This window comes from Vipera ursinii, assembly GCF_947247035.1.
Source record: "Vipera ursinii genome assembly, chromosome: 5".
Taxonomy (NCBI): Eukaryota; Metazoa; Chordata; class Lepidosauria; order Squamata; family Viperidae; genus Vipera; species Vipera ursinii.
This window is the reverse complement of record NC_139518.1, coordinates 16,898,747-16,912,224: the sequence shown is the minus strand read 5'-3', so window position 1 is coordinate 16,912,224 and position 13,478 is coordinate 16,898,747. Positions and strand designations below refer to the sequence as shown.

At 41.1% G+C, this 13,478-nt stretch overlaps 1 protein-coding gene across 1 annotated transcript; it reads right to left on the bottom strand.

The window, feature by feature from the left end:
* Positions 1 to 236: 236 nt before the first annotated feature.
* LRRC34 (leucine rich repeat containing 34) lies at positions 237 to 11,699 on the bottom strand (the record flags this gene model as incomplete). The annotated part of the gene is made up of 10 exons (XM_083364293.1): positions 237 to 440; positions 2,361 to 2,487; positions 3,527 to 3,682; positions 5,707 to 5,861; positions 6,379 to 6,474; positions 6,660 to 6,788; positions 7,992 to 8,075; positions 9,047 to 9,111; positions 9,617 to 9,738; positions 11,584 to 11,699. The coding sequence occupies 10 exons, from the start codon at positions 11,697 to 11,699 to the stop codon at positions 237 to 239; spliced, it is 1,254 nt and encodes a 417-aa protein (XP_083220419.1).
* Between the last annotated feature and the right edge of the window lie 1,779 nt (positions 11,700 to 13,478).

Here is a 13,478-nt window from a genome sequence, read left to right as displayed (position 1 = left end):
ATATTTATAATAATTACAACATACACACAAATACAAAAGCTACAGAATAAATGCTTTCAAGCAGATTAGCTATTGCTGGATTGAGATGCAACTATTGAAATAAATCCAAATTCCCAACATTGATTGTTGTGATTATGCTACAAACACCTGAAAAAGTGCTCACGTGTGTTAATGCAAGGCACACATATGAAAACACTCCTGAAAGCGGGGTGGGTGAGTGGGGGACACGATTATATTCATAAATGTTCTGTAACAGGATTTATTGCTAAAGATGCATTTTCATCTTTGTTATCTGGTTCTCCATAACTTGGTGTCCAGTAGTAATGCCGCTTAAGGCCATGGGAGACTTCAGCAAGATATATACGTCCATCCACTTCATATGGCTCAACATCTGTTCCAGTTGGCTTCAAACGGCCACTTTGAAGCAATTCTGCAAATGCCTGAAAAACACAGTATATGAAGTTGGCCGCTTTTGCACAGGAATACTTTCAGTAAGAAAATGAAGAATGCAACATACAGTATGGCCACGAAACATGTGGATGTAGTGGGTAGAAAGAGAAATCTTAAGGGACAAGCGGAAGACTGCCACAAAAACAGCAGTCAAATGAAAGTAGAATATACTAACATAATAGGTCGGAAGGGACCTTGGAGGTCTTCTAGTCCAACCTCCTACTCAAGCAGAAGACTGTACCATTCCAGACACACGGTTGTCCAGTCTCTTGAAAATCTTCACTAATGGAGCACCCACAACTTTTGGAGGTAAGCCTTAATTTCTCTTTAGTTCTAGGTTAGATTTTTCTTCAATGATCTTCCACTTGTTACTTCTTGTCCTGCTCTCAGACTCTTTGGAAGAATCATTCAAACTCTTCATCTCTGTGACAGCCCCTCAAGTTTTGAAAGATAGTCATCATGTCACCTCTAGTCCTCTCTGACTAGACATACCCAGTTCTCTCAACCATTCATCCTACTGTTTAGCCTCCAGCCCCTAAACTTTGTTCTGCTCTATATTCATATCTAGGGTCTCAACGTCTTTTTTGTATCATGGTGATCAAGTAGCTTGAGTCCAGGGAAGAACTGTAACCTGAGAAAACATCAGGTTGACCCTCCTTAATTCTCACAAAGATTAGGAGGGAAGAAGCGCATTCAGACTTGCAAAGTTTTGTTATACATAAACTTAAAAGTAGTTTTGGCCTGCATGACTTTGGTTTCCTACTCGGAAGGCCTGCTAGTCGTGGGGAACTGAACCATTCTTTCACACCGTGTCTGCCTGGTCATCTCAAATCAAGACCATCACCTCAGATGCTTTTCCAACCCAGGACAAATGGACATTGCAGAAAGAATCAGTGAGTAAGTGGAGATGTTGTGCTGTTTTCTCTGCACTGAAGCCAGATCTACACCAACCTCACTCACTTGCAATCCTGGCTGCCCTTTCCTTAAAAAAAGATAATGATTATCTTACTAATTGACAATAATAATTCACCGGTTGGAAATAGATGGAATGATAGAACAAAATGCAAAAGATAATCCCTACTGGGTGCATTACACCATCCATATTTTGGCAGACTAGAGATAAAGGAAGAAGAGAAAGGAGAAGACAGGTATGAAAGGAAGATGATTGGCAGAAAATATATCAGGTTGTCATATGTTGGGATACATTTCAGTGCAAGAGTTCAAAAAGTTTTTTTTAAAAAAATAGGTTTCATATCAGGTGAGTAGAGATTCTCCCCCTGAGCAAGATTATAAAAACAGGGTTAGAATGGTGGGATACACCCATTAAGCAATATTTTATTATAAGCCTCTTATTTAAAAATATTTGTCTGCATTATATGCAACAAGAGGAGAAAAAGAAAAGAGGGCCACCATATATACATACGAAGAGAAACAATCTATGTTTCATCACTCAGTTATTTAAATGACAATTGCTGGTTTGGTTGTTTAATTTCCCATTTTTTCATATTATTAAATAAACTGACTTAAATGAGTTTCTTTAATAATATAAAAAAAAGTGGGAAACACTGAAGTTAGCAAATGTCATTTAAAAGTTGTAAACCGCTCTTCCCATGGGGCTGTTTGGACTGAAATGCACATTGAGAAAGCCTCAATGGCTGTGTTCAGACAGCTCCTTCACCTAACGAAGCACAACCTAGGCTTATGCAATGTGTGAACCCAATCTATTGCCCAAATGTCAGTTGTCACCAGAAAAGAGGACAAGATGTCTGGCTTTAAGTAACAGGTGGCAACACCATCCTTTCTCTGCAAGGGGCTGGCAGATGGAATTGCTTTACAAGCGATGAAGATGACTGTTACGAAGGACAACTAGTTCATTCTATCTGAAAAAACCTCTCAGCAGAAAGGCATACCACACAAGCAGCTTCATCAAATTTGTTTCCCCAGATGTAGATGTACGAAAGGACAGGGTTTGTTTTCATGGCATCTGAAAGTGCCACCAATCCTGGTCCAGATATGTTGTTGTACGTCACTGCTAGCCTAAGAAAAGGATATAAAGCAGAAAACAAAAGTTTTGGAGCAAAGTTGACCAGCCTTGGCCTTTTTCCAAACTTCATGAGAAAATATCTGTATATTAGGTGCAACTTTGTTCTCCACCTTTAAACACATCTTCTACCATTATCCAGAACCACAAAGTCCCATCTTGTTTTCTATCCCTTTTTACACATGACAAGAGTTTATGTTAATCCACCTCTTGATGCTAATTTCTCCTTTGTTTGATGATTAGGAACCACCTGGAAAATGTTACTTTCCATTTTCCTGAGGGCTTCCTACCTATGCTCTGATATCTTGGAGCAGGGGTCTTCAGACTTGGCCCTTTTATGACTTGTGGACTTCAACTCCCAGAATTCCTCAGCTAGGCATGCTGGCTAAGGAATTCTGGGAGTTGAAGTCCACAAGTCATAAAAGGACCAAGTTTGAAGAACCCTATCTTAGAGTTATGGATGAACTAGACCACTATGACTTTCAGCAAACCATGGCTAAAAAAAACCATAACCTAAATGGACATACAAAAAGCTACATCACAGACCCAGGTATCAGCACACTGAAGAGTGATTACAGACAAATGAAATAAGCTGGGAAAGATTTTGGCACCAGGAGACTTAAGCTGTTCCACTAGCAGTAGTCACGCAGATTCAGATGGGTTCAATTTTCTTTGAAGTTTAATTTTGTTCAATTTTGTTGGAAGAAACTTGAAACAACCCACTTAATTTCTCATCCTAGGATCACAAAAGTAGACAGATATTTTGCCATGCCAAGTACTTATCTAAACCCAATCTTCATAAAATTGGTTATGGGCATGATTTTTAGGACCTTTTAAAAAAAATCCCTAGCAAACAATGAACACAATAGTCAAATATGCTGATTTTTTTTTTTTGATGTTAAAACATTTTAGTAGGCATTCTAAGTGTAGCTGTTGTGCTTCCAATAATGGAACGATTTTTCCAATTTTTTTTAATTTGTTTCATTCAGACCTGCAGTTTTCAATACTCTGGAATAAAAGTTTTTGTATACTAACGCTTGGAGGGTCCGATTATGTGTAGCAAGTGCGTCACTCAGGTAGAAAGCACCATCATCTTCTATCCTGTTAAAATTAAGATCTACAATCTCAAGTGTGCTGTTTTGTTTTAATAGCCGTCCTAGAAACTTCATACCATCTCGGCTAATTTTGTTACTGAAAAGAGATAAACATAAAATATTCATTTTAAAAGAATGAATTGTGTTCCAGAGGAGGAATTCTATTGCAGTCCACAAAGGTTAATACCATAATGTACTCTTACACAATCGACAGTGAGAGGGCATTACAGAAAAAATATGCATAGTTGTTTCCTAAATAATACATACTGGCAATTAATGCTTTAATGCCATGTTGTATTATAGAATTGCCCTCCTTTCCTGCAAATTGTTCAGAAAGGCTGGGAAAGCTATCAAGTGCATGTGTATTTATTTATGAACATGCCGAGTTATATGATTTAAGTTCCACTGATTTCTTTAGGTCTTCTCTAGGACTACACCTCAAACATTGTGCCAACTCTGGGCACCATCTTTTAGGAATAACACTGAGATACTGCAGTATGTCTTGAAAACAACCAAGATCTTAGAAGGCCTGGAGAAAAAGTCTTTTAAGAAGTGATTGTGGGTATGGTTTGGAAAATGGAAAACTATAAGAAGACATGATAACTGTTTTTAAGCATCTGATGGACTGTCATGAAGATGAGGCAGAATTGTCCACCATTACATCACAAGCCAGGGTAAGAATAAGTTTAAGTTACAAAGTAGTAGAGTTCTATTGGATATTAGGAAGAATTTCTTAAAGGTCAGAGCTGCTCAAGAATGAAACTTCAGGAATTAGTGGTTCCTCCTTCATTGGAGGGGTTTAAATAGAAACCAGTCATCTATTCTCATGGTGGAGTTCTGTGGAAGGAAGAGGATTGGAATGGATCAGTGGTATACATGGACTTGAGCTCCCATAACTTTCGTCCACTACCCATGCTGACTTCGGAGTGCTGAGACTTGAGGTTCACACATCTGGGAATGGCCAAAACACTGGAAATGGATAATCTCCTAGAATCAAGGGTAGGCAACCTCGGCTCTTTTATGAGTCATGGACTTTAACTCCTAGAATTCCTGAGTCAACTGACTCAGGAATTCTGGGTGTTGAAGTCCATGACTCATAAAAGAGCCGAGGTTGCCTACCCCTGTCCTAGATTTTTCCAACCATTTCATTGTATATTTCTACTCAAAAGTGAATCCCACTGTCATTAGATGGCTTTATTCCTAGGAAATGGGATACAAAATCACAACCTTCATCTGCACCTAAATTTGGATATAAAAGTTGAAAGCCACAACATAACTTTAACTACTACCCAATGTTAATATTTCCTTTCTAGCACAGTTTTTCAAAATTAGTACTGTTGAAAACCTGAACTTTACAAAGTGTTTATTGCATCCATTTCAGTAGAATTTCCCATCATATCCCAAATATCACAGTTCTTGAAATGTATGCACCCACATGCTACATTGGACATTCCAAAAATCTCAAAATACCTAAAACCTGTTAAGTTAGAGAAGCTGGGTTTAATGCAAGAGAAGTCCAATTGTTTCTCTCTTAAAGGTAAAGGTAAAGGTTCCCCCGCACATGCGTGCTAGTCGTTTCCGACTCTAGGGGCCGGTGCTCATCTCCGTTTCAAAGCCGAAGAGCCAGCGCTTGTCCGAGGACGTCTCCGTGGTCATGTGGCCGGCATGACTAGCACGGAACGCTGTTACCTTCCCACTGTAGTGGTCCCTATTTTTCTACTTGCATTTTTACGTGCTTTCGAACTGCTAGGTGGGTAGAAGCTGGGACGAGTAACAGGCGCTCACTCTGCTACGCGGCACTCGGGATTTGATCCACCAAACTGCCACTATTCCTCCAAAGGGGGAATATCAGCAGGCTTGAGAAAGAGGATGAGAAACAACTAGGGGGCAAAAGTTTTCAGAATTACAAATAGTATTCAAAAAGAAGCCCTGTTGCTAAAATGCAGCCCTTAATCCCTAAAGGAATTAAGAAAAAATGGAAAATTAAGTGAGAAAGCAAACTGAAATATATGAAAATCTATAGAGAAACATTCTACATTACAGCTAGTTGCTATGGGCCCGAGTGTTTTTATTTTAATGCTATTCTAACAAAGCAATGTGCATTGTTCAAGGCTCTCTTACCAGCTGAGATCAAGATATCGGAGGGTGTTATTGTCATACAAGGCATCACACAGACGTTCAATCCCAAAATTCTTCATTCCATGTTTACATAAATGCAATTCCACCAAGGTGCAGTTGACTTTCAGCATGGAAGCTATGTGGATAGTGGTTTCTTCCTGAAGTTCCATATTATTAAATTACATTTTGAACCTATTCCAGGTAGCAATAGCAACAGCACTTAGACTTATATAGTGCTTCACAGGGCTTGACAGCCCTCTCTAAGCGGTTTACAGAGTCAGCATATTCCCCCTACAATCTGGGTCCTCATTTTACCAACCTCAGAAGGATGGAAGGCTGAGTGAATCTTGAGCCCATTAGGATCGAACGTCTGGCAGTTAGCAGAGTTAGCCTGCATTACTGCATTCTAACCATTGCGCCATCGCAGCTCCTAACAGCAGCCTACCCCAACCTGGTGCCTTCCAAGTGTGAGGAGGGGAGATATGTTAAAATAGGTTTCATCTGGATTTGGCTAGTGTAGAGTCAAAATGCAAGAAAACTTGACATTGCCTAAGATTTTTGTCCATATTTATAATTGTTACCATCCATTCTTCCCTGGGGGGAGGGAAATCAACTAAATTTTAGGGGTGTTTTCATGGCCATGTCATTGCTACTAAAACTGCCCAGCATACTCACTTCTTCACTGTACAGAATTGGCCTGTTGAGATTTATAGCTTTAATTGACTCATTGTGATTCAAAACAGTTGCCAAAGCTATCATGCTCTGCGTACCCTGAAAATAAAAAATAACAAATCCAGAAAAAGCCAACTCAGCTGCACAGTCAACAATTAAATTCATTTTATATTCTGTTCAAAACCTTAATGGTAGATCTTTGATGGCTTTGTACTGTAAACATGGCTGAATTATGTTTTTCTTTTTGACAAGTCTTTCAAATAATTTTGTCTTAACTTACTTACCAGGTCACAGTCTGCAAAATCTAACTTCTGTATTGTGTTGTTGATTTGCATCATAGCTGCAAAATACATTCCTCCTTTATTTTCAATCTTGTTGCCTGTCATTCTTAAGTAACACAGAGTGTCATTCCTCTAGAAGGAAAACTTCAGTTATTTCTTTGCAACAGTTTAATTTGGTCTTTCTCCATCTGGCACCTTCCAAAATCCCTTGCCCACATGGCTATTTTCCAAACTTTTGCATATGCTACAACTTTAAGGTTTGTAATTCCCACAGGGCAGCTTAAATATTTTAGCCCCACCTTCCTGGATGGTGTCAGGCCAAGGAAGAGACTGGTATTATCCCTGATATTCTAAATTAGGGTTTTTCAATCTTAATTAATTTGCAATTTTAACATCTGTGGAGGACTTCAATTCGGAGAATTCCTCAACCAACATGCATTCTGGCAGTTGAGGTCCACACATCCTTCAAGGATGTTTGTCAAGGTTAAGAAACATTGTTCTCTATATTTGGAAACTTAGGCTTTTTCCTAAAGTCATTTAATTGCCGTTAAGACGGGGAAAAATCAATTAATCAGTGGAACGACCTGCCTCCAGAAGTTGTGGGTGCTCCAACACTGGAGGTTTTAAAGGAGAGACTGGACAGCCATTGGTCTGAAATGGTATAGGGTCTCCTGCTTGAGTAGGAGGTTGGACTAGAAGACCTCAAAGGTCCCTTCCAAATCAGTGATACTGTTACTACTGCTAATGCTTTATATTGTTGTTTTTTACAGTGTTTTAAGCCACCTAGAGTCACCTGATGGCAGAATGGGTGGCACATAAACTGTGCTTGCATGTGTGAAGCAGCCTTCCTTGAAGCAATGAAACAGAAAGGCCTGTGTCCTTAGTGATAATTTTTCATTTGGATTCAGTTCTGCATTTTTTGTCCTTTAGCAAAGAATTAAGCAAAGAAAGAACTCAGCATCTGCCATTTGAGTGATAGTCTCCCTCTGCCTAAAGTAGGGTTGGGGAACTATGGCCCTTTTCCCACCTTTTCCCCACCTCTGGACAGTTCCTGCACAGAGACTGTAACAAGACTGAATCCACTCTTCTCCCCGACTGTCTAGTTCAGGGGTAGGCAACCACGGCTCTTTTATTACTCATGGACTTCAACTCCCAGAATTCCTGAGTCAGCTGACTCAGGAATTCTGGGAGTTGAAGTCCATGAGTCATAAAAGAGCTGAGGTTGCCTACCCCTGGTCTAGTTTGAATCCACCAAGTCAAAGACTTTACATCTCAATGTGTCTTCCTCCAAATGGGAAGCTAACACGGTTTTCTCTCAAACTGATCCACACTTACATGCATTGCTTTAGCTATGAATTCTGCTCCAACGATACCAATGTCATTAAACATCAAATTGAGGTACAGCAGGGTCCGATTATCCTACAACACAAGGACATGGAGTGTTTTGCTAATGTGGTCTTCCATGGGTCGCTTTCACACACACCCACCCACCAAAGATTGGTTTCCTTATGATGAATGCACATTCCAGTTTCGTCTGTAGACCAACACTTGCAACACGTTGGCTGAGAGTTAGGACTCAACGGTTACATGGCTCCAGGCAATCTCCCAACTCAGGTACAGATTTGTGCAGGATTTCTGCAACCAGGTGACATCTGAGCTCTCTGTAGGTTACTCTGTCGATCGCTCCATTTAAATCAAGCTCCATGCCACACCTCTAAATGACACAGCAGCATTCAATGAGATAAATAGCTTGGGGACTCACATAAGCCTCCTAAGGCCTGCAAGCCATTTCCTGGAATTCTCCTTTAACACAAGAGTAGTATTAGAGGTAGGTCCTTCACTTACCATTCATTTAGCCACCATTTGATTTTTTTTCAACAGCATTTGACTTACGTAAAGTGACATACAGTCAATCCTCGCATTTACAACCCTCATGTGATCAAAATTCAGGCAGCTCGCAGCATGTGCTTATGACAACTGCAAGATCCCAGAGTCATGCGATACCATTTGCAATCTTCCCAGCTGGCTTCCAACAAGCAAAATCAATGGGGGAAGCCAGAGTCACTTCACAACTGCACAATTCACTTAACAAATGCAGTGATTTGCTTAATGAGCGCGGCCAAAGAAGGTGTCAAACCTGGGCGCGACTCATTTAGCAACCATACCGCTTAGCAACAGAAATTCTAGTCTTAATTGTGCTAATAAATCGAGGACTACCTAAACTAGGCTGGCCCAATCTCATCTACAACCCCCTGTGGCGATGCTGGGTTTATGAATTCTAGAATTTCCACCCTCCAAGGAGAGACTGAGAGTTTAAATTGCAGCAGACATGTAGGGCAAATGCAATTCAAGCCCAAGAATTTCAAGGAGCAGGGATTTCTGATAGATACCTGAAGGAAAGCGGCAATGTTGACTGCACCAGCGTCAGTTAAGAGATTGTATCTCAGGTCCAGCCCTGAAAGAACCATAGGATGCAGAAATGAACAGATGGTAGTTGTAATCTCTTTTGTAACAACACCTTAATATCACCCCATTGGCTTTCTCTAACTGCAACATTCATTCATGAAGCCTAGTCTTGCCTTATTCCAAGACCTAATCTGAATGTCACACAGGATGGAAAGTGGGACTTAACAATGGTTGCGCTCTCTGATTGTGCTTTTTTGACATAACGGGGAAATCTCTATGGAGATTCTCATTCATCCAGGTCAGGGCTGGTCCCAAAGATGCTTTTATTTTAAAGGCAACTGGATATTCTGATTTTTATTTCAGACATTCCACTTCACACCCGAGAATCTTTTTCAGTTCTGTGAACCTGAAAAATCAGAATGTCCAGTTGCCCTTAAAATAAAAGCCACCTTTGAAATAAACAGAAGAATTTAAATTTCAAGTCTTCCTTCATTTATACCATCTGATTCTAGAGGCGCCTCTTTAAAGTATTAAATTAAAACAAGGAAACATACCTGTAAGAAACACATTGTTCATAAAGACAGATGCAAGGATCTGAAAATCGGAATCGGTCACTTTCTCTACAGGTACCAAGCGGTTATTCCCAGCTATTTTAACCGTTATTCTTTTGGCCAACCTGTGATAACACAAATAGAAGCTCTTTTTCTTGCGGCTCTTTCATTTTATTTCACACTAATTAAAGGGGAGGTTTAAATATTTTTCATGGATTTGCAGAGAGTCCTCTTTCTCTTTCCTTGAGAGGAAAAAGATATTCATAATCTGAAATGCATCCAGGTACATAGATTTTTAAAAACTATCTACAAGTCTCACTTGATTTGCTCTAAGCTAAATGATATCATGATGCAATCTCCCCTTGTCCAGTGCAGTAGATACTTTTTAGCATTTAGGGAGCTTGTCCCAGTATTTCACGCATAGTATCTTAGTAATTTTATTGCTTTGGCAAGAAGGCAGAAAAGCTGTCCTATTGTGTCACAGGATTAGTTCAGCTAGCCCAGAATTATCAATCATTTGGCAAGGTGCACCTTGGGTTTTAGGCAGAGTCCCCCTCTCACCCATCCTTAACAAGAGCAGAGATTGAACCATGTATTCTCTGCAGGAAAACCCTGAGTTCTACCACTGAAGGATAACTTGTTCAGCATTATCCCCAGCTGGGCTGCAGAGATTTCATATCGAAGGCGCCTCTGGCTCTTTTTTATCATCGTCATCATCATCATCATCATCATCATCACAATAACGGTAATAACAATAACAATATAATAAAGTTGGAAGGGACTCCAACTAGTGGACTCCCAAGATCCCTCTCACAGTTGCTACTATTTACCTGTGCATTTGGTTTTTCTTGCCAACATGTAGAACCTTACTTTTTTCGCCATTGAATTTCATTTCGTTAGATAGTGCCCAATGTTCAAGTCTGTCAAGATCCTTCTGTATCTTAAGCCTTTTCATAGGAAGAATGAGCTGTTCAGCTGAGCCATGCATACAACCTCAAAGGTCCAACGCTGTAATTCCAAGCCAATTGCGTGCTTTGCAACATGCAGGCAATTCTGCACTGAACTACAGCATTCTGTTATTGGAAAAAGTAATTCTACACGTCTCCTTCAATTTCCAGACTCTCACAATTTTCTTATGACTTTGCCAATAAATTCTGGGAGCAATGCCGAATAAAGATCTCAACAATCTCACCAGTAGTACTTGGGAAAATCTGAGAAATCTTCATTGGGAACTGGATGCTAAAGTTTCTTAACCTTCCTCTGGTGCTACCTCATTCCACAATATGAATACATAGAGACACATCCGCATACAGGTAATCCTCAACTTAGAACCGTTATGGAGGCCAAAATTACGGTTCTAAGTCATGACAATCATCAGTCGAGGCACCCACGTGATCGGCCCAATTTTAAAACTTTTCCTGTGGCAGTCGTAAAGGGAATGCAGCTATCTTTAAGTGGACACGGTGGTCATTAAGTGAGTCAATGCATTCTTAGGGTGACTTTTGCAAAAAAAAAAATTCCATCGATTACATCAGGTGACTGTGGAAGACGGCAGCCCGTTGTAAAGGCAAATGCCCCGAATGCAGTCATGTGAGTGTAGAGGGTGTTGCTCTTAGAACTTTGGAACCAGATCATGAGCGCCTTTGGGCAGGGTGAGTCCCTCTGAACAGTTGCCAAGTGTCTAATCCACGGGTCTGCAACCTTGACAACTTTAAGACTTGCGGACTTCAACTCTCAGAATTCCTCAGCCAGCTGTGCTGGCTGAGGAATTCTGGGAGCTGAAGTCCACAAGTCTTAAAGTTGTCAAGGTTGCAGACCCCTGGTGTAGTCATTAAGCAAGGACTAACTGTACTTTGTATCAGTACTGAAGCTTGCAGAATCCAGCTTTTCCTGCTGCCAAATCATAGCTTTCGAAAACCCGCCAGGAATATTTAATGAGTTATTGGCTTAGTTTTACTAGGTTGCCTTACGCTTCATCATGGAGTTTCACTTCTCGGAGAATGCATTTTATAAACAGGTTCACAGGCTGCTTTAGTTCTCTGCAGGCTTCAGAATATTGTTGATCCAGGCTCATGCATGCTAGCATGCTGGTCTAAAATGGAAGGGAAGATGAGGGGGGGGGGAAAGTCACCGGCTCTATAGCATCTATGAAAAAAAGCATCACCATCATGTAGAGAGGACTCACAAGAAACCCTCAGCTGATTCTGGGAACATGTTTACGGAATCTTCCCGCAAATTGGAAGGAACTAGCAGCAGCATACATTTGGCCTCTAGAGACCAATCCGGAGCCCACCATCCAGGAAGTTAAATTTCTCAAACTTGCTAACATGAAAATATGTGGACATCAATCGCTGGCTGGGGAATTCTGGGAATTTAAGGTCCCACATGTCTTAATCTTACCAAATTTGAAACATTTTTCTACACGATCACCTGGAAAGAAGTAAATGGGAGTACTCAACTTACATAACAATTGAGCCCAAAATTTCTGTTGCTAAACGAGAATTGTTAAGGGAGAAGTGCCCCATTTTACCACCTTTCTTGCCACCGTTGTTAAGTAACGCACAGCAGTTGCTAAAGTCAGTAACATGTTGTTATGTGAATCTGACCTCCCCATTGGCTTCACTTGTCAGGTGGTTGCAAAAGGTAGACTATATGACCCCAGGACACTACCGCCATCATAAATATGGGTCAATGGCCAAGCATCTGAATTTTGATCATGTGACCATAAGGATGCTGCAATGGTCACAAGTATGAAAAACGGTCCTAAGCAGGGGTGGGATTCATCCGGTTCGTACCACTTCGGCAGAACCGGTAGCTAATTTTTTGTTGACCAGGCCAAGAATGGACTCCAGGAAAAAACGGCATCCACACAGAGAACCAGTTGTTCACAGATTTGAATCCCACCACTGGTCCTAAGTCACTTTTCCCAGTGCCTTTGCAACTTTGAACGGTCACTAAACAAACTCTTGTAAGTCAAGGGCTCCAGTGCTTTTTTTGTATAAGAAAAAGGTGCCAGAACTCACACATGTCATACAACCCGCCTTGCCTACCCTACAAGGTTCCGTCCAAAAAAGGTGCCGGAACTCCGTTCTGAGCGTTCTATGACAAAAAAAAGCCCTGGCTCCCTGTATGAAGGTATAGTACTGGCATAGGGGCCCAATGTGAGCCTACCCATGCTCACTTGAGTATCTTTTTCTTCTAATTTCTAAAGGCCCATATATGTGGGCATTCTCCCAGTTACAGATGTTCATTTGACAACCGCCAGGCATACAAAGAGCCTTGGTGGAGCAGTGGGCTAATGCCTCCTTAAGTAACACCAGCTGCTTGCAATTAGTGCAGGTTCACGTCCCACCAGGCTCAAGGTTGACTCAGCCTTCCATCCTTCCGAGGTAGGTAAAATGAGGACCCAGATTGTTGGGGGCAATAAGCTGACTTTGTAATAATGCCGCCTGGGGTGTGTGTGAAAGCCTTAACAAGTAGGCATATACATAGAATGAAGGCTATTGCTAAGCTTGTAAGCCGCCCTGAGTCTTCGGAGAAGGGCGGGATATAAATGTAATAAAAATAAAAAATAAATAAATAAAATAAATAAAATACTTCCGAGTACACGACTAGGAGAGGAGAGCGTGAAATGGAGAGGGGAGAGCCCTTGCCATGCAGTTCTAGCATCCTGGAGCAGGGACTAGCGCTTGCCTTGACGCTGCCTTTCCTCCTTCCGTGGCTGCGAAGCGATCCTTGCAAAGATCCGGCTGCTCGAGAGAAACACCCGCTGCCCGGACCGCGGTTGCTATGGCGACCACACACGCTTTTCGAAATTAGCATGCGCCGCCTCCCTTTCTTCCCCCCTCTCCTCACGTGGCAAGCG